General features: G+C 49.6%; 1 protein-coding gene across 2 annotated transcripts; it reads right to left on the bottom strand.

The window, feature by feature from the left end:
* Nucleotides 1-25,179, bottom strand: CCL25 (chemokine (C-C motif) ligand 25). Of its 2 annotated transcripts, XM_008580022.1 has the most exons (6): nt 25,031-25,179; nt 2,516-2,742; nt 2,302-2,426; nt 1,845-1,964; nt 490-593; nt 1-410 (listed from the first exon to the last, which is right to left on the bottom strand). In XM_008580022.1, the coding sequence occupies exons 1-5, from the start codon at nt 25,091-25,093 to the stop codon at nt 490-492; spliced, it is 639 nt and encodes a 212-aa protein (XP_008578244.1). In that variant the 5' UTR covers nt 25,094-25,179; the 3' UTR covers nt 1-410. The 2 variants fall into 2 exon arrangements, with proteins under 2 accessions (XP_008578244.1, XP_008578245.1); XM_008580023.1 differs by lacking the exon at nt 25,031-25,179 and adding an exon at nt 4,463-4,784 and having other exon boundaries at nt 1-593; nt 2,516-2,633.
* Nucleotides 25,180-25,329: the final 150 nt, after the last annotated feature.

The following is a 25,329-nucleotide window of genomic DNA, read 5'->3' as shown; positions in this document are numbered from 1 at the left end:
TGATGTTTCCCCCTGCAACACTGCCAAAGGTTTATTTAAAAGTAATAGAAAAATACATTCTGGGAGGGGTGTCCTTGGACCTACCAAAGCTTTGCAAGGAGCCAGAGGAACCATGAAAAGAAGCTACTGGTGGGCGGTGTATCCTGAGGAATCTTCTCTACCAGAGCCACTGCCCAGGATTTGATTCCAGTCCCTGGAGCAGCAAGGGACTTAAAATAAAGTCAACTTCCTCTTTCCAGCTGCCCAAGAGGCAGGAGGTGGTGGGGTGGAGAGGAGGTCCTCTCCACCCAGGAGGCAGGCACAGGGATGAAGATTTGGCTGGGGCAGCTTTGGCTGCAGGATGGTTGTGGCACAGAAAGATCGAGCCTGTCTTGTGCTGGTGGATCCTGGAGATGTGAGGATTTACAGTCCTGCAGGAGGGATTAGGGAGGCCAGCAGGTGACGGGGACCGCAGTGGAACTGAGGCTTATGAAATAATAAGAAATATACCTATTGGTCTCCTTTCCCAATTCCTGGCACAGAACTTGTCATTTCCTTGGTGATAGTAGAATCTTTTGTTCTGATGAGTGACTCTTGGTGGCTCCCGGACGGGGCTGGTCACCAGAAAGAACAATCAATGATTAGAAGCTTAGATCTTTTGGACCCACCCTCATTCTCTGTGAAGGGGAGAGGGGCCAGATATGGAGTCAATAATCCATCATGCCTACGTGATGAAACCTCTATAAAAATCCCTGAGCTGGGCTGGCCCGGTGGCGCACTGCTATAGTGCGCCGCTTGGGAGCGCGGTGGCGCTCCTGCCGAGGGTTCGGATCCCACATACAGACCGGTTCCCGCTCACTGGCTGAGCGAGGCGCGGGAGCAACACCGAGGGCTGCGATCCCATTGCCGGTCCCAGTCCGGTACGGGGGCGACACTGAGGGTTGCGATCCGTTGCCAGACATGGAAAAAAGACAAAAAAAAAAAAAAAAAATCCCTGAGCTGTAGGGTTCAGGGGGCTTCCAGGATGGTAAACACATCCATGTGCCGGGAGGGTGGTGCACGCCACCTGCACAGGGACAACAGCTCCTGCACTGGGGACCCTTTCAGACCTTGTTCTATGTATCTCTTCCTCTGGCTGTTCATCTGTATTCTTCGTCATATCCTTATAATAAACAGGTAAACTGTTTCCCTGAGTCCTGTGTGAGCTACTCCAGCAAATGAGCGAACCCAAGGAGAGAGCCCTGATTTACAGCCAGTTGGTCAGAAGTACAGGTGACAATCTACTACTTGCGACTGGTTTCTGAAGTGGGGGGCAGTCTTGTGGGACTGAGTCCTTAACCTGTGGCATCTGACACTATCTCCCAGGTGGATAAGGTCAGAATTGAGTTGAGGGCTGATTGGTTAGCTCAGTTGGTTGGAGCGCGGTGTTATAACACCAAGGTCATGGGTTTGGATCCCCATACCGCCAGCCACCAAAAAAAAAAAAAAAGAAAAAGAATGGAATGAGAGGACACTGAATTGGTGTCCACTGGATAAATGCTTGGCGTGTGGGGGTAAAAAAAACCCCAACATCTAGTGTCAGAAGTGTCAGAGGTGTTACGTTCAGTGGTGTGTGAGTAGAGGGAAAAACAGGTTGTTCTTTCTTCTTGTGCGGGCCCTGGAGCTCTCAGTCCACCCACCTGGTGACAGCTCCCCGGGCTGGATCGGGGCCATGGACAGCCCCCTTGTACCCTCAGTGTGAACCTGCAGAGCTGACTGCACAGCCAGTCCCCCTTGGTCCTGGAGGTGAATCCCCCGTCCCTGGGGATCTGGGCTGATTATGAGCCCTCAACCCTTAGCAAAGGTGACAGGTGGCAGATGGTCACCTGGATTAGCTGCTGCTGGGAGGGAGGCATTCCTCTTACTGCTATGAGTGGGATCACTAAACATGGACGATGGTAGCCCAGAGGTTCCAGAACTCAACTTCTTCCTCCCAGCATGAGATCCTGTCCAAGAGACAGAGAGAAATAGATAAGACCTTGGTCAACACCTGGATCCAGCCAAGCCTGAAGGCGCAGGCTGGTTATTTGAGCCATCGAGTTTCCCATTTGCTGAGTGTTCCATCTCCAGCAACTGAAAGTGTCCTGACTGAGTGGGCTGGACAGGACTCGGTTGGTTGGTCATTAATTCAGTCCCCCACTTCCCAGCAGTGGGCTCTCTTTGGGGTAGGGGCGGCTGCCAGAACACTGGGCTCTGATTCCCTCCCTCAGGGGGTTGAGAAGCACAGGGGCCCGTGGGAAGGGAGGATGGGACCCCCGAGTGCTAGGCTGGGGTCTCACCCACCGTGGAAGGTCATCCGGGTGTTGTGGAGCTTCTTGGTCCGTGCATCCAGGAACCTCATGGCCTTTTGCACCCCCCTGTCCTGTGGGTTCCCACACACCATCCTGCGTCTCTGGGGGAGGTAGAATCTGTGGTGGGTGGAAAGGGGGTACCCAGGTTAAGGTGCCAGGGGGGAGCTAAGCTGGGTGTGAACCCCCAGCCCCACGGCCTCACTTACATCACGGCAGGTAGATTACAGCTTCCACTCACGTCCTGGTGCTGGTAAACCCGGGCGTGCCGGAGCACAGCCCACCCAACGTGGCGGTGGTAAGCCAGGCAGCAATCCTCAAAGGCACCTGCAAGTGCATGGCACTGTGTGTGTGCACTTGGCATGGATGGCCAGAGATGTGGGCACCAGCCTGCACATATAGGCACATACCATGACTTTCCAGGCCTGGAGGAGACCTAGGAACAGCTTGCATGATAAAAAAGTCACCTGGCTCAACCTTAGCCCTTAATATGGGGACAGCTGGCCAGAGATGGAGAGCGCCGGCAGACCCCAGCTAGGAAGGGGTCTCTTCCACTCCTGCTCTGTGGCAGAAGGTGACAGAGGGCAGGTGCAGCACCCTGAAGAGGGGCCAGGGCCAACCCTCCCCAGCCCAGTCCCACCCTCCTAAGACCCCACTCCTGCTGCAGACTGGCCAGGTCCCCACATAGGACTAGCTCAAATACCCATCACAGTGACTACTCAAGTTACCTGGCCAGAAACCAGGAGTTCTATGTTGGTTTACCCATTGGTCTACCAAAAGCATTTAAAGAGCCCGCTACTAGATGCCAAATGTCCAGACAAACACAGAGATTACATCAAAACTAGTGATGTCTTTGGGGAGCTCCCAGCCTGGTGAGGGACAGGGACATTGATCTGTGCAGGGGGTGGGGGGGGGTACCCAGAGGAGGAGGTGATGATGCCAGAAACATCTGGGAGGATGAGTAGGTGAAATGAATGAATGGAGAATGAGTTAATGAGTTGGTGGCAGAGGCCAGGGTGGGCTCCTCCCCCGGCTTCTGCAATCTGCCTTTGCCTAACTCACCTCCAGCAGCCAAGTCTGAGTCCAGGCAGAGCCCAGTAGGGGGGTTGGGGGGAGCAGGAGGGATCGAGTCCTCCTGGCATTCCCTAACCTTGGCCCCTGAGGGCAAGGGACAGCGGAGTCAGGTGGAACCAGGGGCTGCAGTGCCAGACAGGTAGTTCCCAATGCTGGGGGGCCACCTTTCCCCCCAGGACCAAAGGGCCTGGGCTGGGCTCTGATAACAGGACAATAAGAACAAAGCGCCAAAGCCCGGCCCCCTCCGGGGCAAAGGCTAAGATCTTCTGGGAACAGGTGCAGGTGGGGGCAGCAGGGTGGGGCCGTGGGTCCTCAATCTGGCCAGGGGCCCTTCTCAGCCAGGTGCTGGGGCTCAGTGGCCTCCCTGGGACCCATGGGGATGTAGGACCCAGTGGTGGGGCTCTTGGGGGCTGCCACATGCCTAGAAGTGTCCTTTGGTCAATGAAATCCTCAAGTGCCTGCTCTGGGGTGGGGAGGAGGGGAGGAAGGGAGGAGGGGAGGGGGTCCCCATGAATAACATGAATGGTTATTATTGTTGTTGCCAGGCACTGAACTCATTGGACCCTCATGTTGGGTTTATGCAGTGGGAATTTGGGATTCCCACTTTGCAGCTGAGGAAACTGAGGCTCAGAGAGGTTGAGTAGCAACTCTCAGCCAGACTGCATGAGGGGTGGGGGTGGGGGACCTGGATGGGAAATCACTCCTGTTGGTCTCCAGGGCTCTGATCTCCAACCCCACCCTGGCTCTGCAGGGTCAGGATGCTCCAGTGTGTCCCTGGCACTTGGAAGCCACCCTCTGCCCTTCACAGTCCCTAGGCTGGCTGAAGTCCTACAAAGGAGCCACCACAGGGACTCTGGAAGAAGCAGTTGGGGACCCTCTGTTCTCCCCACCCCACCTTCCCCAGGAGCTGCACAAATGCCAGGAATTCCCGCATGCCACAGGCAGGAGCCATCAGAGATGGGATCAGGGGAGACTCCTGGAAGAGGGGAGGGGCAAATGGAGTGAGGTGGGGGTGGGGGAAGGGAAGATGAACAGAAAGGGGGAGGTAGGGGGAATAGGGTAAGTATGGCCAAAGACAGTACCTTGGGCGTGGACAGTGGAGTCCCAGGGCCCCACGAAGCAAGCCACCAGGCAGGCCAAGAGCCACAGGTTCATGGTGTGGGGTGCTCCTCTCCCTGGGCACCTCGAGGGATAAAAGAGCCACCTGGGGAGGTGGAAGGGGGTGATGGGGACTCAAGGAGGATGGCTGCAGGCACTGGGAACACCTCCACCTTAAGCCTGGCACCAGGGCCCTTGGCAAGGGAGGCAGGTGGCACAAAATGGGGACAAGTCGTGCTGGAGGAACCTGCTGCTTGCTGGCCTCAGCCATGGTCAGGAAAAGGACTCACCGATGCCTGCTATGTCCGGGGAGCTAGTGCCTGCTGGAGTGTACACCGGGCTCTGCTGTCTGCGGGGCCAGCAGGGTGAACTTCACCCTTTATAGACCGAGCCCCACCCTGCCACCCCCTGCTCTCCCTCCACCCTCCCTCTGCCTCCCCACCCACTCTTCGAGACTCACTCAGGGATTCTCCCAACTGTGTAGCCCCGACGGCCCCCTCGCCTCCCCCACCCCCATCCCAGGCGTCGTGACATGCCTGCTGTCTCCCTAAAGGCTCCTGTCTCCTTCTCTGGTTCCTTCACCTGCACACACCTGGGTGGACACTGGCTTCCTGTGGATAAGCCTCAGACTGCCGAAAGCCCTGAGAGGGAACCTTAACCTCTGTTCCCCACTCCCAAGTCACCTGTTCTGTGGGTCCCTGACTTTATTTCATCGCTCTCTCCTTGCACATAATGGGGTGACTTATGTCACAGGAAAGCCCTAGTTTTGAGAATAGGCGAATTCATAGAAACAGAAAGTGGATTGGCGGTGGCCATGGGCTGGAGGAAGGGTGAACGGAGCGGGGCGGGGTGGCGGGGTGTGGGGGGCGACTGCTCCAGAGTATGGGTTTCTTTTCGTTCTGAAATTAGATAACGTGACGGCTGCAGAACTCTACGAATATAGCAAACACCACGGAATGGTACACCTGCCACGGGCAAAGTGTACGGCGTGTGATCATCCTCCAATACTATCTTGAGAATAATTTCAATAAACTGTTATTAACAACCGCCACAACAAAGAGATGATCTGGTTTTGGAAGAAAAGCCAGGCGTTCCGGGTAGTCATGTCTGCAGGAAGCGAAACAAAATTCACCTAGAAGGCATTTGTCCTTTCCCCGGTGACCCGCCCGGAACAGGAGCAAAAGGTTGGGGGAGGCGGGGAGAGTTGCTGCGGAGACCTCTCGGCTAATTGCTTTTAACTTTTTAGAGCCCACGTCCACAGCTAATGGGCCCTCTCCGGGTATTCATCGCACCCTGAACCCCTCTCTCACTTCTCCAGCTCCACTGGGGAGCTCCTGGTGGCGGCCCCTTCCCTGCTCCCCGGGGCCCGGGCCCGGGGCTTGGTGGCTGGAGCCTAGAGAGGGTGCGGGTCTGAGTGGGTGCGGCTAGGCGTGGGGGCGGGGCTTGGCGTGGGGCTTATGGCGGTGGGCGGGGCTTTATAAACAGCTCGGGCCCAGGACTAGGCTTTCTGGGCGGGGCTTGGAGCTCTTCGTAAGCCCCGCCCCACCCGAGCCCCTGGACGCGCAACCTGCAGGGTCGCCCAGCGGTGCTGTGGCCAGTGGCAGCCCCCGGACCCGAGAGCTGCTGCAGTTCCTCGACCTCTTGCACCGGGTGGATGAAGCTGGGCCGGGACGCGGCTCCGCGTGCCTGCGGGCGTAGGGACGCGGCGTGGCCCGCTGGGGACAGCCTCCCCGCTACGGCCCACCGGCGCCTACCTGTCCCACTGGCGGGCAGCGGCCAAGACTTGGCGTTACCCAGACTTGGCGGAGGTCCCCTGGCGAGTGAGCCTACCTCCCCGCCCGGCCTCACAGGGTTTGTCCCATCGGCAGCCTTCGTGGGGAGGGGAGGGTCTGAGCGAGGGGGCCCTCGAGGGACCAGAACGCAGCGTACACAGGGACATGCTCGCTCGGGACCCAGGTGTCCGGGCGCGAGACTGGATGCTCAGAGAAACGAGGCCGTGAATTAAAGCCTGGAGTTCTGAGGACCACAGTGGCTAAGTGTGAGGGCCAGATCTTCACGATCAGGGCTGAACTGGGGGAAGCCAGGCCAGGGTTAGCTGCTGGGGGCGTTAAGAGTCAACCTTCTCCGCAAGTGTGAAATGAGCACAGCTGGGGGCTCTGAGGATGGGGGTGGTCGGGGGTGGTCTCCAGCCTGCAGCTCAGCCAAACTCAAAAAATTGACACCCCAGAGGTTGCAGGGTTGGGAGGGTAGGCAGGGGTCTTCGTTCCACAAGCCCAGCCAGCTGCAGTGGCAGCGGTTGGGCAGGGGCTCAGCTCAGCTCTGGGAAGCACCCTCCGCCCAGTGGAGGGCACCTCTTGTGGGTACACACGGTTGAAGGATCTTCCCAGACGCTCAATATTGGGCCGACTGTACAGAAGAGGAGACTGAGGGTCAGGAAGGCCAAGTCATTTTACCACCACCCCACCTTTTTTTGTTGGGCAGGAAAACCGGACTTTTATTTCTTAAATACTGTGAAGGAAAGGGTGACAGTTCCCTAATGGAGGAGGGCTGGGGAGCAGAGACCTGGGTTTCATCACAAAGACACAGGGACACTGGGGGAACACTGCAGGCTGAAGTTAGAAGACCCTGGCCTTCTCCAGGTCTCTGCTCAGACTCTTGGCCTCTGAGAGAAGCATTTGAGAGCCTGCCATTGTCATGTTGGTTCGTATGGAGATCTGAACACTTGACCTTGGTGTTATCAACTCTAACGAACTGAGCTAACCGGCCAGCCGCCAGCTGCCTCCAGAGAATTTGTTTATTTGAGATCTTTTTCCTTTTTGATGTAGGCAACTATTGCTATAAACTTCCCTTCGAGAACTGCTTTTGTTGCATCCCATCAGTTTTGGTATATTGTGTGTCCATTTTCATTTGTCTCAAGTTATTTTTTAATTTCCCTTTTAATTTCTCCTTTGATTCATTGGCTGTTCAGGAGCATGTTGTTTAATTTCCGCATATGCGTAAATTTTCTGAATTGCTCCTATTATTGATTTCTAGTTTCATACCCTTGTGGTTATAAAAGATACTTGATATGATTTCAGTCTTTTAAAATTTGTTAAAACTAGGGCCAGCCCGTGGCTCACTCGGTAGAGTGCGGTGCTGATAACACCAAGGCCACGGGTTCGGATCCTATATAGGGATGGCCGGTTTGCTCACTGGCTGAGCGTGGTGCTGACAACACCAAGCCAAGGGTTGAGATCCCCTTACCGGTCATTTTTAAAAAAAAAAAAAAAAAAAATTTGTTAAAACTTGTTTCATGGCCTAATATATGATCTACCCTGCAGAATGTTTCATGTGCATTTAAGAAAAATGTGTATTCTGCTGCTTTTGGATGGAATGTTCTGTGTATGCTTGTCAGGTCCATTTGGTGTAGGGTATAGTTCAGGTCCAATATTTCTTTACTGATTTTCTGTCTGGATGACCTGTCCATTGTCAAAAGTGAGTTATTGAATTCCCCAACTATTACTGTATTGCAGTCTTCTCTCCCTTCAGATCTATTAATATTTGCTTTATATATTTAGGTGTTCTGATGTTGGGTGCATATATATTTACAATTGTTATATCCTCTTGATGAATTGATCCCTTTATCCTTATGTAATGACCTTCTTTGTCTCATTTTACAGTTTTTGACTTAAAGTCTATTTTATCTGATAGAGGTATAGTTACCCCTGCTCTATTTTGGTTTGCCTTTGCAAGAAATATCTTTTTCCGTCCCTTCACTTTCAGTCTATGTGTATCCTTAAACCAGCTGCCTCTTGCTTTGGTTCAGATGCACAGTGGTTGCCTGGCAACTAAAGGAGGGGAGAACAAAGGTTTTTTTCAGGATGACTTGCAAGCCCCTGGCCTGATGTTCAGGGACTTGGTTTACAGGCAGTCTCTGTGAGACCTCTTTCACTGTGTCCCTGAAGTGTTGGCTCTGCTGCCTCCTGGAAGGCTGGCTTTAAGGTCCTCCCCTCCCCAGGCTAACCAGTGGCCTCTGTCTTGCAGGGGACAGCTGAAGCAATGGCTGGGTGGGGTCATGACCCTCCAGAGGGACTCAGACTACTGGCACTGGTCATGATCTTGGTCCTTGTGCTTCTCCTGCTCCTGCTGGACATGTGGGGGCTGGACTGCCCCCAGCTAGGAACTGCAGCTGCCTGACACAAGTTCTGCCAGCTGGAGCTGGGGCAGGGGAGGCATGGGGAGGGAGGGTGGTGGGCCCTGATCAGAGGGCCCTATAGGGTCATGAGTCAGGTGTTGCAGCCATCAGAGATGACAGTGATGTCACTGACTCCTCATTGAACACCTTTCGGGGGCCATTTGCTACCTCATTCATTCAACAAACACTAAGTGAGCACCTACTTTGTGCCAGGCACCAGGCTGGGTGTTGGGGACAAGCAGTGAAGAGATGGTCCCAAGTGCTTATAGTTTAGCGGCAGAGCAGACAAGACAAGCGGTAAGTAATGAAACAAGATGCCCTGAGATTAGGATCTCTGCCACCAATCCTGGTGTGATCAGGAGAGACTGGGGGTGGGCTGTGCTCCTTTAAACAGAGTGGCTTACTGCCTTGTAACACCAAGGTCAACGGTATGGATCCAGATTCCCACACTAGCCAGCCAGCAAAAATAAATAAATAAATAAATATACAAACAAACTGAGTGTATTGAGGTAACAATAACCCTATAATATTAATTTTAATCCCCACTTTACAAGGAAAAAAAAAAACTGAGGCTCAGAGACGTTAAGTTGCCTGACCAAGTGAGTAGCAGGGCTAGATTTCAAATCCACATCTGACTCCTTTCCCCCACCTATACTAATCAGGTGCTGTACTCAGCATCACTTTTTATTCTGATGCTTTGACAGCTGGGGCTTTGTGAATCCAGACAGATGGCCCCTCCCAGGGCTAGCCAGTTCCTACAGATAGTAAAGGACTCACCTTGCTAGTGCACCTTTCATATGGAAATCAACCAATCCAGAACCCATATCCCCCAACCACTTCCTTTATCAGGCTTCCAAACTCCTGACCACTATCCGCCTGTCCTAATCACCCCAGGGCCAGGCACCCGACTCAAAACAGCCTCTATGCCTCAGAGACCCCTGAAATGATTTAAACTAGCCAATCCTAACCCTGCTTACCCTGCCTCACCCATTCCTTTCTGCACAATAAAGGCTCTTACCCACGTTCCTCCTCCCCCTCTCCCCCAACCTCCTTACCAGCCCTGGTGCTTGCCCATGTGGCCCCGTGTAGTGCCTGCTCTTGGGAACTGTGAATAACAAATTATCTTTTCAATGACAGTTGTCTCCTGATCTGTTGGCCTCTCCATACCTGCATAATACTAAAACCTATATTTAAAAACAGATGCCAAGGGCTGGCCTGTTAGCTAAGTTGGTTAGAGCACAGTGTTATAACAGCAAGGTCAAGGGTTTGGATCCCCATACCAGCCAGCTGCCAAAAAAAAAAAAAAAAAAAAAAAAAAAGTAAAGTAAAAACGTGCCAAGTGGTGTGCAGGGAGCTGGGAACAGAAGGCAGATAGATAACAGACATGCCACTCCCCCAGTGGGGCTTGCAGCTAGTCGGGGGATGTTTACAGGATGCTGCAATGCTGCATGGTCAGAACTCTCTGCATGCAGGCTGCGGGGATGTGGAGGTCTCCAGAGGGAACAGCAGCTAACTGGAGACCTGAAGGATGAGCAGGTGTAAGTCAGAGGCCAGCAGAGCAGGACACTAGAGGGAAACATCAAGGGCAGAATGGCTGGGGGTGGGGTGGGGGGCGGATAGTGGAAGACGAGGTAGGAGGGGACAGGCTATTCAGGGCCTCACATGCCAAGCCAAGAAGGGTGACCTTCATCGAGAGAATACTGGGGAGCTGTTGAAGGGATTTATTTAGCCAGGGGAGGGTTGTGGTCAAGGCTGTGTCTGAGCTCTGCCATGGTCATATGGGGGATACCATAGAGGGGTCAGACTGGAGCAGGGGAGACTCAATAGCCCAGGAAGAAGAAAGTGGGAGACAGGATCCATGGGGTGGAGGGGGGCTGATCCCAGACGAGGGTCTCTCTCTGGAATGGGGAGGGTCTAGGCTACCTCCTTAACCCCTTAGAGAAAAAGATGAGCCTCCCACTGCCACCTACTTCTCAAATGTGGGGACTCTGGCAGTACGGTGAAGCAGCCACATGTGGGAAAGGACCTCAGAAGGCTGTCAGCACCCACAGGCTTAGGGAGGGCAGAAGGCTCCTGCTTGTCCCCCCTCTCACCTCTGCTGCCCCACCCCCTGGCTTCTGGTCATTCTGAGCACATGGGTCAAGATCTGCTGGGTGCCGGCTCAGCCCCGGGGGTGCTGTGCTAGAGCAGAGGCTGGCGAGGGCGATTGGGTCACCACCTCTGTGCCTCCTCTTTCCTGCCTCTTCTTCCACAGCACCTGCTTCTCCTCCAGGGCTCCTGCCTCCACCGGCCTCATGCCAAGCCTTTGGCCAAGCAGGACCCTCTGCCTGGCATGCCCTCACCCTGCCCATCTCCAGGCAGCCAGCTTGGCCTGGATTATATTTTAGGCTCCTGGCTCTGGCACCCTGACAGCCTGGGCCACGTGTTGGGCCTGACCTGCTTCATCTGTCTGGCTTTGAAATCCCATCATGTATCCGCCTCCACTTTACAGTTGTTTGGATTTTTATACTGTTTCAGATGCCATAATTGGAAGGGGATAGGTAAAATCTATTTATTTTAAATCAATAATAATTCCTTAATTAATCAAACATTAAACATGTTTAAATTTTTCCAATTCTCTCCCTCTCCCTCTTTCTTTCCTATAATTGATTTGCTTATATCAGGATCCAAACAGGTTCTGCTTGTGGCATTGGTTGCTACAATGTCAGCTGTCTCTTGAGTTTCTTTTCATTTATAGGTTCCCTCTTTATCTAATTTTTCCCTCTTTACCGCGTAAAGTTTCCCAAGGTCTGGATTTGCTGGCTACATCCCAGTAGTGTCATTTAACATGTTCTGCCATCCCCTGTTAGTCTCACTCAGGTTAGATTTGGCTTCAGAGGCATATGTTTTTACTGCAGGAGGCCCATTATGTCTGATCTTCTCTCTGTGACGTTAGCAGACATTGATGATCCTTTGCTAGATCCATTATTTCAATTGGGTTTTGCAAAATACCATATTCTAATTATTTTATTCCCTCTTTATTTACTAGCTGGATACTTGAATAGACAGAAATGTTCCCTCCTCAGCTACTATGGTTACCCTGAGGAACAATTCATACAGGAAAGACAGGATAAATGCTTGACTCTTCCCTTTTACTTAGCAGTTTTAGAAAAATGAATTATTTCCCTACCATCTTCCAAAGATACTGAGAGTTTGGTTGCTTTTGTTGCATTGTCATTATGGTTTTTTGTGGTGGTAAGATTGTTTCTTTCTCTTGCTTGTTTGCATTTTTGTTCTACCAGTGGGTTTTGTTCTTTCTTGTGTATTCATGGTAGTGGTTGTTGGTGTTCAGATTCCAGAAGCAGGGCTCTGTTGAGGATTTCTTGCAGGGCTGGTCAGGTGTTGATGAACTCCTGCAGTTTTGGCTTGTCTGGAAAATACACTATTTCTTCCTCATTTCTGAAGGATAACCTTGCTGGGTACAGTATTTTTGACTGGTAGTTTTTTTCTTTTAGTATTTTGAATATATCATCCCATTTTCTTCTGGCATGTAGAGTTTCTGATGAGAAGTCTGCTGTTACTCTAATAGGGGCTTCCTTATAGGTGACAATGCTTTTCTCTTGCTTCTTTTAAGATTCTCTCTCTGTCTTTAAGCTTTGCCAGTTTGACTATAATGTGTCTTGGAGAGGATCTTTTTGGGTTTAGTCTGTTTGGGGATCTTTGAGCCTCTTAGATCTGAAGGTCTGTGTCTCTCCCTACACCTAGGAAGTTCTCTGTTATTATTTCTTTGAATAGGTTTTCCATGCCTTTTCTTTTCTCCTCCCCTTCTGGAACACCTACGATTCAAGTGTTTGTGCACTTAAGGTTGTCTGCTAGCTCTCTTAGATTCCCTTCACTTTTTAAAATTCTTTTTTTTGTCTGCCTGGGTTATTTCAAAAAGACTGTCTTCAAGATCATAAATTCTTTCTTCTGCTTGTTCTAGCCTGCTGCTTAAGCTCTCAGTTGTGTTTTTTATTTCATTGAGTGAATCTTTCGATTCCATGAGTTCTGCTACATTCTTTTTAAAGGTATTAAACTCTTTGTAAATTTCCTCCTTCATATCTTGGATTTTTTGTTCCATTTCATTATGTTGTCTGAGTCTCCTTGAATCTCAATGAATTTCCTTAAGATTGTTGCTTGGAATTCCTTTTCCGTCATTTCAAGGGTTTCTTGCTCTATAGGGTCTGGTATTTGAGAATTACTGTATTATTTCAGTAGTGTTATATTTTCTTGGTGTTTCATATTTCTAGTATCTCGGTGTTGATGTCTGGTCATCTGGTAGAGCAGTTGCTTGTTCTATTACTCTGGAGTGGGCTTTGAGGAGAGAGACTTTCTCTTCTTTTTCTGGTCTCTGCTGGTGACTCTCCTTGTGTCAATGCAGTTGAGTGTCTGGTGGGCCGCCTGCATGGTGGCTGTGGCTACTGCTCTGGTGGTGAGCCACTTTTGTGGCAGCCATGGCTGTGGTGGGCCACCCATGTGGAAGTGGTGTTTTCACGAAGTAAAGGTAGAGGGCTTTGGGGGCTTGATAGACATAACTATTTTTGTTTGGTTTGGGGAGAAAAAGCAGTCATTTTGTCTGCTTCTCCATGTCTCTGACAAGGCTCTTGACAGTATCAAGCTTGAGAAAATCTGGTGCACTCAAGCTCTGACCCCCAAACCTTCTTACACTGATTCCTCCCCATCTATTGGAAGATGAACACCATAGACAGCAGCTCTGTCGTGTGATACAGATCATGCCATGGGAGGAAAGTGCCAAACTGACTTCCCCACCACTCTCCCCAACTCAGGGCTAAAGGGTAGACACTAGTATAAGTTTCCTATGGCTGTTGTAACAAATTACCATAAATTCAGTGGCTTAAAAAAACTGAATTTATTATCTTACAGTCTGGAGATCAGAAGTCTAACATGGGTCTCACTGGGCTAAAGTCAAGGTGTGGGCAGGGCTGGTTCCTCGTGGATGCTCCAGGGGAGGATCTGTTTCCTCCTTTTACAGCTTCTAGAGGTGCCTGTAGCCCTCAGTTTGTGGCCCCTTCCTCCATCTGAAAAGCCAGCAGCGTAGCATCTTCCAGTCTCTCTCTGACTCTGACTCTCCTGTCTCCCTCTTATGAGGACCTCGTGAGGACACTGGGCCCCCAGATAACGCAGGATGATCTCCCATCTCAAGATCCTTAATCCCATCTGCAAAATCCCTTTTGCCAGGTAAGGGAACATATTCCCAGGTTCTGGGGATTAAGATGTGAACATTTGGGGGAGTGCATTATTTAGTCTACCACGACACCCTTTAGGATCCAACTCGTTAGATGGGGAACACTACTTGGAGGTCGTGATGTATGGGTTTAGTTTTGGAAGATGGTGGTGGAGATGGGGAGACGATTCCAGGCAGAGGGAACAAGGCACATAAAACAGAAGGCTCCCTAAATACCTGACTCAGATGTGACCTGAAGGCCTTCATCATGGGCATGGGAACCTAGGGAGACTGTGTTTTGCAAAGTGGTGGTTCTTACCTAGTGATGATTTTGCCTCCAGGGAACAGCTGGCAATGCCTGCAGAGATATTTGGCTGTCACAAATTGGGGATGGGGGGGATTTACAGGGGAGGGGCATGTGCCAGAGATGCTGTTAAATGTCCTACAATAAGCCAGTCAGTGAGCTCAGTTGGTTAGAGCACAGCCTTATAACACCAAGGTCACAGGTTTAGATCCTCATACCGGCCAGCTACTAAAAAAATAAAAATAAAAATAAATGTCCTACAATGCACATGCCAGCCCCCACCACCAGAAGCTTAGTAGGGCTCCAACTAAGCAATGCATAGCTGCCGACAGCTGCTTTCTTTCCAGACTCAGAGGGGCTTTTTCCCTCCATGGGCAGCTGGAGGGTTTCTACTTGGTGACCTTTGCCCTTTCTACCCCTGCTCTCTGTTGCCCCCCACCCCCCGCCTTTCTTGGGAAAAGCTGTTTCTAGTTCCTCATGACCCTTGGCCTGCTTGGGGAAGGGAAGCATTTGTGTGGGATGAGCGCTCCCACCTCTGGAATGTGCAGCCCAGCACTTGGAGGAAGATGGATCTAAGAATAGTACCATTTTTTCTCCACCCCCAGGCCCAACTGGCTCTGGCTTCTGGGTCCCAGGCCCTTCACTGTGCTGGGAGAAGTGAGTGAGGCAGATGATAGTCTGGGGAAACTTCTGGAGCCTGTGCTGGTCTCCGGATGGGGCATGAGCTAGTTCATTCAACTGGTCAGCAGGTGATGGGGTTGGTGGAGGAGGGCGTGAATTGGGGTGGAGGGTTCCCCTGCCCCATTGGTGTCATCCTTCCTTCTTCGGCCTTCCCTATTCTTCCCTGCCAGACTCACATCACCGATCCCCTCCTCAACTGCCACCCCCTGGGTTGGAAAGGTCCTGCTTGGGTTGGAGCAGGAGTGCACTGCCTGTCTCACCCACCATGGAAGGGACCCCAGCTTGGAGGCCTGACCCCACGGGGGCCTTGCATCTGCTGGGATATAATAAACCTTGGCTGGGGCGGTTCTGCTGCTGGCCCTCAGAAGAAGGGTCTCACTGCTTGTTCATGCAAACAGCAAACCTTTGCCACCTACTGGGTGCCAGCCAGGTGCTGGGCACTGGCAACACCAAAGGGGACAAGGCTCAGGCTCTTTCCTCGAGGAGCCTGCAGTGACAGGGAGAGCAGGGCTGACCTTTGCCGACAACTTAGCTGAGAGCCAGACCCTGCGCTAGGCAAGAGTAGAGCAGCTGTGATCCTGGGGAACGGGGCGTTGGCCAGGGGAAAGGAGTCAGCTGGGATCTGGGTAGAGAAAACCCCGAGCATGTGTCCAGGGAAGCCCCTGACCCTGGGGGAGGGAGGCTAATCTGAGGGGATGGCCCTCCTACCACCCGGGCCCACCCAATCTGCTCCTGGCTCCTGGCTCCCTGCTTTGGGATGTACTGTGGCTGCAGCTGCTCTGGCCAGCCTCTTTGGATGTCCATGCAGCCCCTCCCTGAGCCTCAGACCCTGACATGTGGCACCCCGTCTTCCTACCCAGGCTCTAAGTCAGCCCCATCTGCCAGAGAATGGGGTGTTCAAACCCCAGAATCCTGGCTCCTTGACCTATGGAAGAGCCAGTGGTACCTGCTGGTTACAAGGGCCACCTGAGCTCTCCTGCTCACCCAGGCTGGAACCCCAGGATGTACCCTGGCAAGACAGAAGTTCATCAGGTGCCTAAGGGAGATCGGGATGGTACAAAAAAAAGACTGATCCTTTCTCTCCCACCTGGACCTGAAACCACTGCTTTAACTGCAAATGCCCTCTTCTCTCCAAATCCAAGCATCTTAAAGCTGTGGGACCCTGATTGGATGAAGGAGGTAGAACTAACACCCCACGGATACCACCATGAACCCACAATCTCCCACCCAGCTGGGCTCCTCCCATTCCCCTCTGCAAGCCCCCTCCACTCTCTACAACCCCTCACCCATCTCTCACCAGTCCTTTGACTCCTGTCGCCCCTGGGTGGGGCCTCTCTTGTTGTCCCCTCCCCTTTCCTTTCTTCTTTGCTTCCCCTCACCTCTGCAGCCATAGATAGGGGGCCCTGTTCTTTTCTCTGACATCATGCCCAGGGGAGCATCAATGTTCTCTGCACAAGCTTCGGGGTCTCTTACCCCAGCCCCTACCCCCTTCCCGCCACCCTTCCAAGAGCATGCGTGCTGTAACTTTGGGCCTACTTGATCCTTCTGCAAAAAGAAGCCAGCTCACAGGCTTACTCTGAGGATTCAAGGGCATCTGCAGAGTGCTCAGTCCAGGGTCTAGGAGCCACTATTATTCCATGGGGTGGCAGGCCTCCTGCCTGTGAGTTCTGGTGAATACACAAGCCACTGGGCCTGATCACTGGGCATTGCTCTCATTTCCAGTCTAAAGGTAATTTGTGAAAGACTGTAAGAAACATCCTCCCATGGATAGCTCATTTCATGGGTGGCTGGGGATCATTTCCAGTGTATAATCACAGGGTCACACTATGAACCTTCTTATATGCTATGTATCATCCGGAGGGTCTTCCTGATTCATGTGGCCCCCAAAGAACACAAGTTTGGCCACCACCTTGGGAAAGCAAGTGTTGGGGTCCTGGCAGGGTTGGAACAATCCTTCACCTTGTCCACGGGCCCTTGTTAGGTTTGCTGGCTCCCCTTTTCCTATACATGGTTCCTGATCTTTGCTCCTTTGAATGCTATCAATTTGCAAGAGCTTTTAATAGACTGATAACACCTGGCTTTGCCCACCTCGAGTAACTCTCCCTTAATTGTGCACACTGAGAAATGCTGCTGGCTGTATTTTTTGATCTTTCATCTGGGGAGGGTGAAAGTTGTCAGGGTGGGGCAGAACCTGGTATTCCAGACACCCATCCTTCTCCAGGGGTTCTTGCCCCAGGGGTCATTGCCCCCGGCACACTGAGAGCAGGTTGGAGCCACCTTGTGGGTAGACTGTGGCAAATCTGTGAGTCCCTGGATGAGCAGCAGGGCTGGAGGAATTAAAGTGGTAAACTGACTTCCTGCTAATGACTGAGAAATGTGAAGACTCCATCTCATTTATAAAGATTGGGGAAAACAGTCCAGCAGCTCCAAAAAAAGTGAAACATGGGATAATGATACAACCCAGCAATTCTACTCCTAGGTATATGTGCCCAAGAGAAATGAGAACATACGTCCACACAGACTTGTACACCCATGTTCGTAGCAGCATGATTCATAATGGCCCAAAAGGTGGAAACAACCCAGATGTCCATCAGTGGATGAATGGATTAACACAAGGTGTTAAATCCATACGCTGGAATATTATTCACTCATTAAAAGGAATGAAGTACTACTTCATGCTACCACATGGATGAACCATGAAAACATTATGCCCGGTGAAAGAAGTCAGACACAAAAGGCCACATATTACAAAATTCCACTTACATGAAATGTCTAGAATAGGCAAATCCATAGTCAGAAAGAAGATTCGTGCCAGGGGGCTAGGGAGGGAGTGACTACTAATGGGTACAGGGTTGCTTTCCAGGGTGATGAACATGTTCTGAAATAAGATAGTGGTGATGGTTGTATAAATCTGTGAGGGTATTAGAAACCACTGAATTTTCACTTAAATAAATAAAAAGCACTGCAAAAACCCAACAAATAATGTAAAATGTTTATAGACAAAACAAGGACTCAAATGGCATGAAAAAGAACAGTTGGATTAAAAAAAATAGACACCTTAAAAAAACAAAGTGATAGTGGCTCCTACCAAATGAGTCACTGGAGAAACTAAGGCGACCGTGTAATTTACTGACTTATTGTCCACATGGGAATACCTGAAAAAGGACATAATCAATGCTGCTCTGGGACAAAAGGGGGAAACCAGGGCACCTCGTGACCCTAGAAACCAGAGCTGTGAGGGGTTTTCCTATTCTTTGATGCTACAGAAGATAAAATGCCCGTTTCTATTCTTACCACAAAGATAGTGGATTGGAAGGGTTATTATGGGTTGGATCCAGAAAGTGAATTCTGGAAAACAAAACTTCCCAAGCTCGTTCAGGCCAGCGACCCAGGTTATCTTGTGTGGTGTTGAGTGCTCAGCCTGGTGGTGCCCAAGGTGGCAGTGCCACCTACCTTTTACAAACAAGCCTTGGGGAAGCAAAGTAATGATTAGCACGGTGATTCCCAAAGGAAAGCCCGCATTTCTGTGCCTGCTCCAGGGCTGGCCTCTGCAGGTCAGAACTGTGCACAACGAGGAATCTCGAACATCCTGTGCCTGCAAGGAGTCAGGACCTGCAGCTCCTTGCTTCTTCAATTCTGACCTCATTGGGAAAGCAAACCCCAAACTGTGGCTAACCTGAAAATAAACTCAACTGCCTAAGAAAAAATAAAGCTTCCTGTTTTTCCCAACTGGCCAACCTGCTTGGTGCTGAGACGGAATCAGATTGAAGTCTGGCCTCCAAAGAACACAAGACTTCTAGAACGTTCTTCGGGCTTGCTTGAGCTTGCCCAACTTCTGTGCTGTGATGCCTTGGCTGTTTGGGGGCTGACCATTGAACTGTTTACCTGACATTTACACCCACTTCTGATAGCCCCCCCAAATAATCCCAACCTACATAAAGAGCCCTACAAATGGTTCCAATAGAATGACTTCCCCCATCTCCATATCTAATGGATCTGGCCTTCTACACATTTGACTGGACACCAAATCCAGCTGATCCCACCTCTTATTTTTGTTCTTTTTGGCAGCAGGCCAGTGTGGGGATCTGAACCCTTGACCTTGGTGTCATCAACACCAGGCTCTAACCAACTGAGCTAACTGGCCACTCCCTGATCCCACCTCTTAAAATCTGGAATCTACCTCCTTCTCTCTGTACCTTCCACCAATACTGTCCCCACCCATGTCCCTCTTTGATGTCATCTTTCCCTAGGTTGTCCAGACAGCCTCCCGTGAGATGTCCCTCCTCTTCTGGTTGTATTCCCTGCTTGCCTCTGGTTCCCTTCCTTCAAATGAATAAACAAATCATTGCTTACATCTCTCATTTTAAAATTCGCTCAGTCATTGAAGAGTGTGTGGTTGACATGATATCCCATCATCCCCAAGTACTTTATTTCTTCTATAATCAGACATTCTTTATATAACCAAAATAAAACCATCCAAAGGAGGAAACTGACACTAGCATATTGCTGATGTGTAATTCACAGACTGTATACATATTTTACCAGTTATCCCAATAACATCCTTCACTGAAAAAATGATCCAATCCAGGATCAAAATGTATATTTATTTATTTATTATTATTAATTTTTTTGGTCCTTTTTGAGACCGGCTGCACTGCGCTCAGCCAGTGAGCGCTGTGAGCGCACCAGTCATCCCTATATAGGATCCGAACCCGCGGCGGGAGCGCTACTGCGCTCCCAGCACCGCACTCTCCCGAGTGCGCCACGGGCTCGGCCCCAAAATGTATATTTAGCTGGTGTGTTTATTTAGATTCCATCAATTTGGAACAGTTCTCCAATCTTTATTTGCCTTTTCTGACACTGACACTTTTGAAGATGACAGAAAAGTTATTTTGCAGAATTTTCCTTAGTTTGGGTTTATTTGATGTTTTCTTATGATCAGATTCAAATACATTTTTTGAAAGAATATCCTAGAAGTGTTCTCAGTGCATCCTATTGTGTGGTATACAATTTGATTTGCCCATTACTTGGTGATGTTAACATTGGTGACTTGATTAGGTAACATTTGCAAAGTTTTTCAACTGAAAAATTACTTTACTCTCCCTTTATAATTAAAATGTACTTCCTTTGTGAGGAAGTTCTTTGAGATTATGCAAATACCCTGTTCTTCGTGAAACTTTCACCCACTATTCTTTGTATCTACTGATGTTCCTTAACTGAATTAATTTTTTACTATGATGGTCGATAAATGCTGAATTTCTGGAAAATAAAATAAAATAAAATAAAATTCGCTCACTAAAGGTAAATTCTTTTAGATGCTCGCTGCCTACGCCTGGTATATTAGTTCCCTAGGGCTGCTATAACAAATTATTGCAACCTTGGTGGCTTAAAACAATACAAATTTATTTTCTAACATCTCGGAGGTCAGAAGTCTGAAATTAGTCTTACCCAGTGGGCTAAATCAAGGCATGGGCAGGGCTGGTTCCTCTTGGAGGCTTCAGAGGAGGATCCGTTTCCTCCTTTTCCAGCTTCTAGAGGTACCCGCAGCCCTTGGCTGATGGCCCCTTCCTCTGTTTGCAAAGCCACTAGTGCAGCAATTCTGACTCTGACCCTCCTGCCTCCCCGAGTACCCTGTGATGACACTGGACACCTGGATAATACAGGATAATCTCCCATCTCAAGATCCTTAATCACATCTGCAAAGTCTCTTGCAGTAACATATTCCCAGGTTCTAGGGATTTAGGACATGGACTCATTGGGGGCAATTATTCTGCCTACCACAGCAGGAATCTCCAAACTTTTTCTGAAAATGGCCTGACAGCAAATATTTGAGGCTTTGCGGACCATATGGTCTCTATTGCCAGGACTGGCAACAAACTTGCAAGTGCAAAATAAAAACACAGGGCCCTTCATTCAAAAACTAGCAAGAACTTGAGGGCCAGCCCGTGGCTCACTCAGTAGAGTGCGGTGCTGATAACACCAAGGCCACGGGTTCGGATCCTATATAGGGATGGCCAGTTTGCTCACTGGCTGAGCGTGGTGCTGACAACACCAAGCCAAGGGTTGAGATCCCCTTACCGGTCATCTTTAAAAAAAAAAAAAAAAAAAACTAGCAAGAACTTGAAAACAGTGACAGGGGAAGCTCAGCTCCGTGTGATGCAGTTTGCTAGTCCTGCGTAACTTGCCTCTCTATTGAAGATTGAGAGCAGCCATAGGCAATCGGCAAAACAGAGGCATGACTGTGTTACTATGAAACTGTCGGGATGCTGAAATTTGCATTTCATGTAATTTTCACGTTACAAAATACTATGGTTCTTTTGTTTTTTTCCAACTATGTAAACGTGTAAAGATCATCTAAGCTCATGGGCTGTATAAAAACAGGCACGGGACGAATTGACTCCAGATCTATGGGATCATAACCCAACTTGTCTGCCTGACTCTGCAGGGCCTTTTAAAGCTGGTCCCATCTCACAGGCCTCTCCCCTCACAACGTGCATCCCTGTTCCCTGAATGATCCTCCTGGACAAACCTGTGCCTTTGCGCCTGCCTTTGGTCTCTCTGTCTGGAACTCCCATCTCCTACCTTCTCTGCCTGGCTGACTCTCCCTCACGCTTTAATCAGCTCAGATGCTGCCCTCTGTGAAAGGCCTGTCTCTTGCCTGTCCCTTGTCATACTGGGTGAATTTATGTGTCCACGTTGTGTCTCTCCAGGAACAATTTGTAACTACTGTGGCTGGAATGTACTCTGATTCCTACCCCTAAGGACTATAAAAAAACACAAAACAGAAAACAAGAACTTCCTACTTCAAATTCAGATCAGGGAAATAAAGATCTCTGAGATCAAGCAGACCTGGGTTCAAATGGTGGCTCTGTCCTTCCTAGACATGTGCACTTGGACATCACTCCCCTTACTCTCCAGGCCTCCCTCAGGACCTTTGCACTTGCCATTCTTCCTGTGTAAAATATTATCCCCGCTCTGCGCCACTGACATGGGAAGGCTTCCATGGACACCCCGAAACGAGGCCAGGTCTTCCTGTCACACGCTTTGCTGTCACTCTAAACCTCTGCATGTTGTACTTGTTTATGGAATTCATTATTAATAAGATTTAATAAACGCTTTATGCCAGATCTGTGCCAGAGATTTCAAAAGTCGGTTATTTCATTTAATTCTCACAGTGCCCTCAGGAAGCATTACAGTCATGCCCATTTTACAGATGGGGAGGCTGAAGCTCAGAGAGGTTAAATAACTACCCCAAGGTTGCACAGGTAGTGAGTGTCGGAGCTGCCCTCTTAAGCCTATCTCTGCAAGTTGACTCTAAGTTCCATGAGGGCACATGCCACCTCTGGCACAGTCACTGTTGTGTCCCAAGGGCTCAGCGCCTGCACCTGGTGCACTATGGGGTGTTAAAAAGTATTGATGATCTGGGCTGGCTGGTTACTCAGTTGGTTAGAGCATGGTTCTGATAACACCACGGTCCAGGGTCTGATCCCTTTACCTGCCAAAAATAAAAAAAATAAAGTATTGATAATCTAAAAGAAACAATACTTTGGTAACACTGAGCGCTTCTGATGCCCAGATCTTGGTTTCTAATACCATTCTCTAATAAAAGGAACCAGGGCCCCTTGGAGAAATGTCTGATTCTAGGACAGGGGCAGGAAATATACAGGATGAGCCTGGAGCATCTTGTAATATCAAAAGAGCTCCAAAGAAAACAAAAAATGGAAATACACATTGATGGGAGTATTTCAGAGAACTACAGGAGCCCAGTGAAAGAGCTCCTGATGGCCAAAACTGGATTTGAGCAACAAAATAAAGCAGTATTGGGTTATAACCCAAAGCATAAAATATCCAGCAGTCCATACTGATCTAATTAAATGATTGAATAAACTAATAAATGGGAGAGAAGGAATAAATCTCCCCTGCAAAAGGACTCCAAATAATTTGTGTAGATAGTATGCCCTTACGGAGGTGGAGCATGGCCCCCAACTCCTCAGGTGTGGGCTGCACATAGTGACTTCCTTTCAAAGTATACAATAAGAGAAACCTGATAAACACTACCTCAGCCAGGTGATCAAGGCCAACGTCAACAGACATACGTAACGTTGATAGGACGTACCCTTGATATGCTGTGATAAAAATGGCACTTGACCTCATTGGTCTTCCTGCCAATAATCCATCGTCCCAGTCTTATCAAAGGAAAAACACCAGACAAATATCAATAGAGGTGCTTCCCACAAAATACCTGACCAGCACTCCTCAGAACTGTCAAGGTCATCAAAAACAGGGCACCTCTGAGAATCTGCCACAGCCAAGAGGAGGCTAAAGAGACAGGACAACTAAATGTAACATGGTTTCCTAGATAGGATCCTGGAAGAGAAAAATTACATTGGGTAAAAAACAAAGGCAGTCTAAATAAATTAAAAACTTTCAGTTAGGGCCGGCCTGGTGGCGCACTGGAGAGTGCGCCGCTTGGGAGCGCGGCGGCGCTCCCGCAGAGGATTCGGATCCCATGTGGAGACGGGTTCCCGCTCACTGGCTGAGTGCGGTGCGGACGCAACACCGAGGGTTGCAATCCCGTGACCGGTCAGTAAAAAAGACAAAAAGGAAAAAAAAAACAAAAAACTTTTAGTTAACAGAAACGTATCATACTAATAAAGAATGTTACTAATAGGGGAAACAAAGTTGGCCGGTTGCTCAGTTGGTTAACGCTCCATGTTAATAATACCAAGGTCAAGGGTTTGGATCCCTGTACTGGCCAGCCCCACCTCCACCCAAAAAGTGTGGGAAATACCAGTAACTCTCTGTTACCTTTGCAATACCTCTGTAAATGCAAAACTGTCCGAAAAGATAGTCTATTAATAATAATATAGGTGAATGAATGAAGGACTTCATTCTTCATCATGGCAACAATAATTATAGCTCCCACCTTACAAAACTATTTCTAGGATTAGACAGGAGAATGTACATAAAGCATTTAACATGAAGTACACGCTCAACTCAGAGCACTTGCCATCCTCATACTAAACCTATGCTGTCCACTACAGAAGCCACTAGCTCTACGTGACTATTTAGACTTAAATTAAAATGAAATACAATTAAAAACTCAGTTCTCTGGTGGCACTAGCCACACGTTAAGGGCCAAAAATCCACACGGAGCTAGTGGCTACCGAAGTAGACAGTGCTGATACAGAACGTACCCATCCTCTTGGAAAGTTCTATTGGACAACACTGCTCTAAACAATGAAGAGCATAATTACTTGTTCAGTATTTTCAAGCTCCTTCTGATCCTTCCGCAAATGCCATGTTCTCAACCTTCCCGCCACCCTCTTTCAAATCATAACCCACACGTTCCCCTTGCCCTTTCCCCAATTTACTTTTCTTCTTACCCTTTTCACCATTTGATTTCTCTTCTGCCTCCCCATCTAGCACTGCGTGGTCTAATGCAGTAGCCACTGGCAATGTACGACTTCAAGTTGAGCCCTTAAAATGTAGCCAGTCTGACTTGAGATGTGCTCTGGGTGTAAAATACACATTAGATTTCAGAAGAGCGTGGGAGAACAAAAAATGTAAAAGATCCCGTATTTTTTTTTTTAATTTTTGTCGGTTTTTTTTTTTTCGTTATGTTTTTATACGAACTACATGTTGAAATAATATTTTGGACGTATTGCATTAAATAAAAAAATTTTATTAAAATTATCACCTGTTTCTTTTTGCTTTTTAAAAAACATGGCTAATGACTTAATATATTGAAACTACGCACGTGGCTCACTTACATTTCTACTAGACAGCACTGATTAAAGAACTTAAATTTTAAAAAGTTTTAGACTACACAAGTGGCTCCACGTATATTTCTAAAGGACAGCGCTGGCCTAGAATGTCAGCCCAATAAGGACAGGTATTTTTGTCTGTTCATTGCCCATACAGTGACTGGCATATAATAGGCGCTCAATTAAATTTTAATGAATGAATGGGAACCTGAGCCTTTGCTAACCCTCTTGCTCTAATAACAGGCACCGATAAAGCGCTGACCACGTCCCATGCCCCGCCTCCTCACGGCACTAGATAAGGAAACTGAGGCCAGGCGAGGTGACGTCAGCCCCTGCCCAAGGGCACGGACTGCGAGAAACGTCCGGGCCGGGATTCGAACCCGCGTCCTGTCCCTGTAGCTCTGGCGCGCTGACCGTTCCTACCTGGCTGGGCGACGACGTCGGAGACGGCGGCGGCGGAACGGACAGGTGCAGGGAACACGTCATGCGTTCGACAAGGGGCGCCGCTCCTCGGCCACCGCCTCCAGTCGTCCTCCGTGAGCCGGGCCCTACCTCGCTTCCTCTGCGGCCATCGCCGGCCTCCCGCGTCTCCGCCGGCCGCCTAGTTCTTCTCAGGCGGCGCTGGCCGGAAGTCCCGCCTCCGCCGCGCGCCCCGGGGCGCCGCGACAGCCACACTGGCCAATGAACAGCGCGCCGTGGCGGACGCCGGCCAATGGGCGCGC

This window comes from Galeopterus variegatus, unplaced genomic scaffold (assembly GCF_000696425.1).
Source record: "Galeopterus variegatus unplaced genomic scaffold, G_variegatus-3.0.2 Scaffold2002, whole genome shotgun sequence".
Classification (NCBI taxonomy): Eukaryota; Metazoa; Chordata; class Mammalia; order Dermoptera; family Cynocephalidae; genus Galeopterus; species Galeopterus variegatus.
This window is presented reverse-complemented; position numbering and strand designations above follow the sequence as displayed.

What these genes read in the sequence shown, in the direction of transcription:
- CCL25 (XM_008580022.1), bottom strand. Translation starts at nt 25,093, where the DNA reads ATGACGTGTTCCCTGCACCTGTCCGTTCCGCCGCCGCCGTCTCCGACG. An exon ending in CGACGTCGTCGCCCAGCCAG is followed by an intron (nt 2,743 to 25,030) that starts GTAGGAACGGTC and finishes AGCTGTTCCTAG; the next exon opens with GTCTCCTCCAGGCCTGGAAA. An exon ending in CACCCGGATGACCTTCCACG is followed by an intron (nt 1,965 to 2,301) that starts GTGGGTGAGACC and finishes TCTCTTGGACAG; the next exon opens with GATCTCATGCTGGGAGGAAG.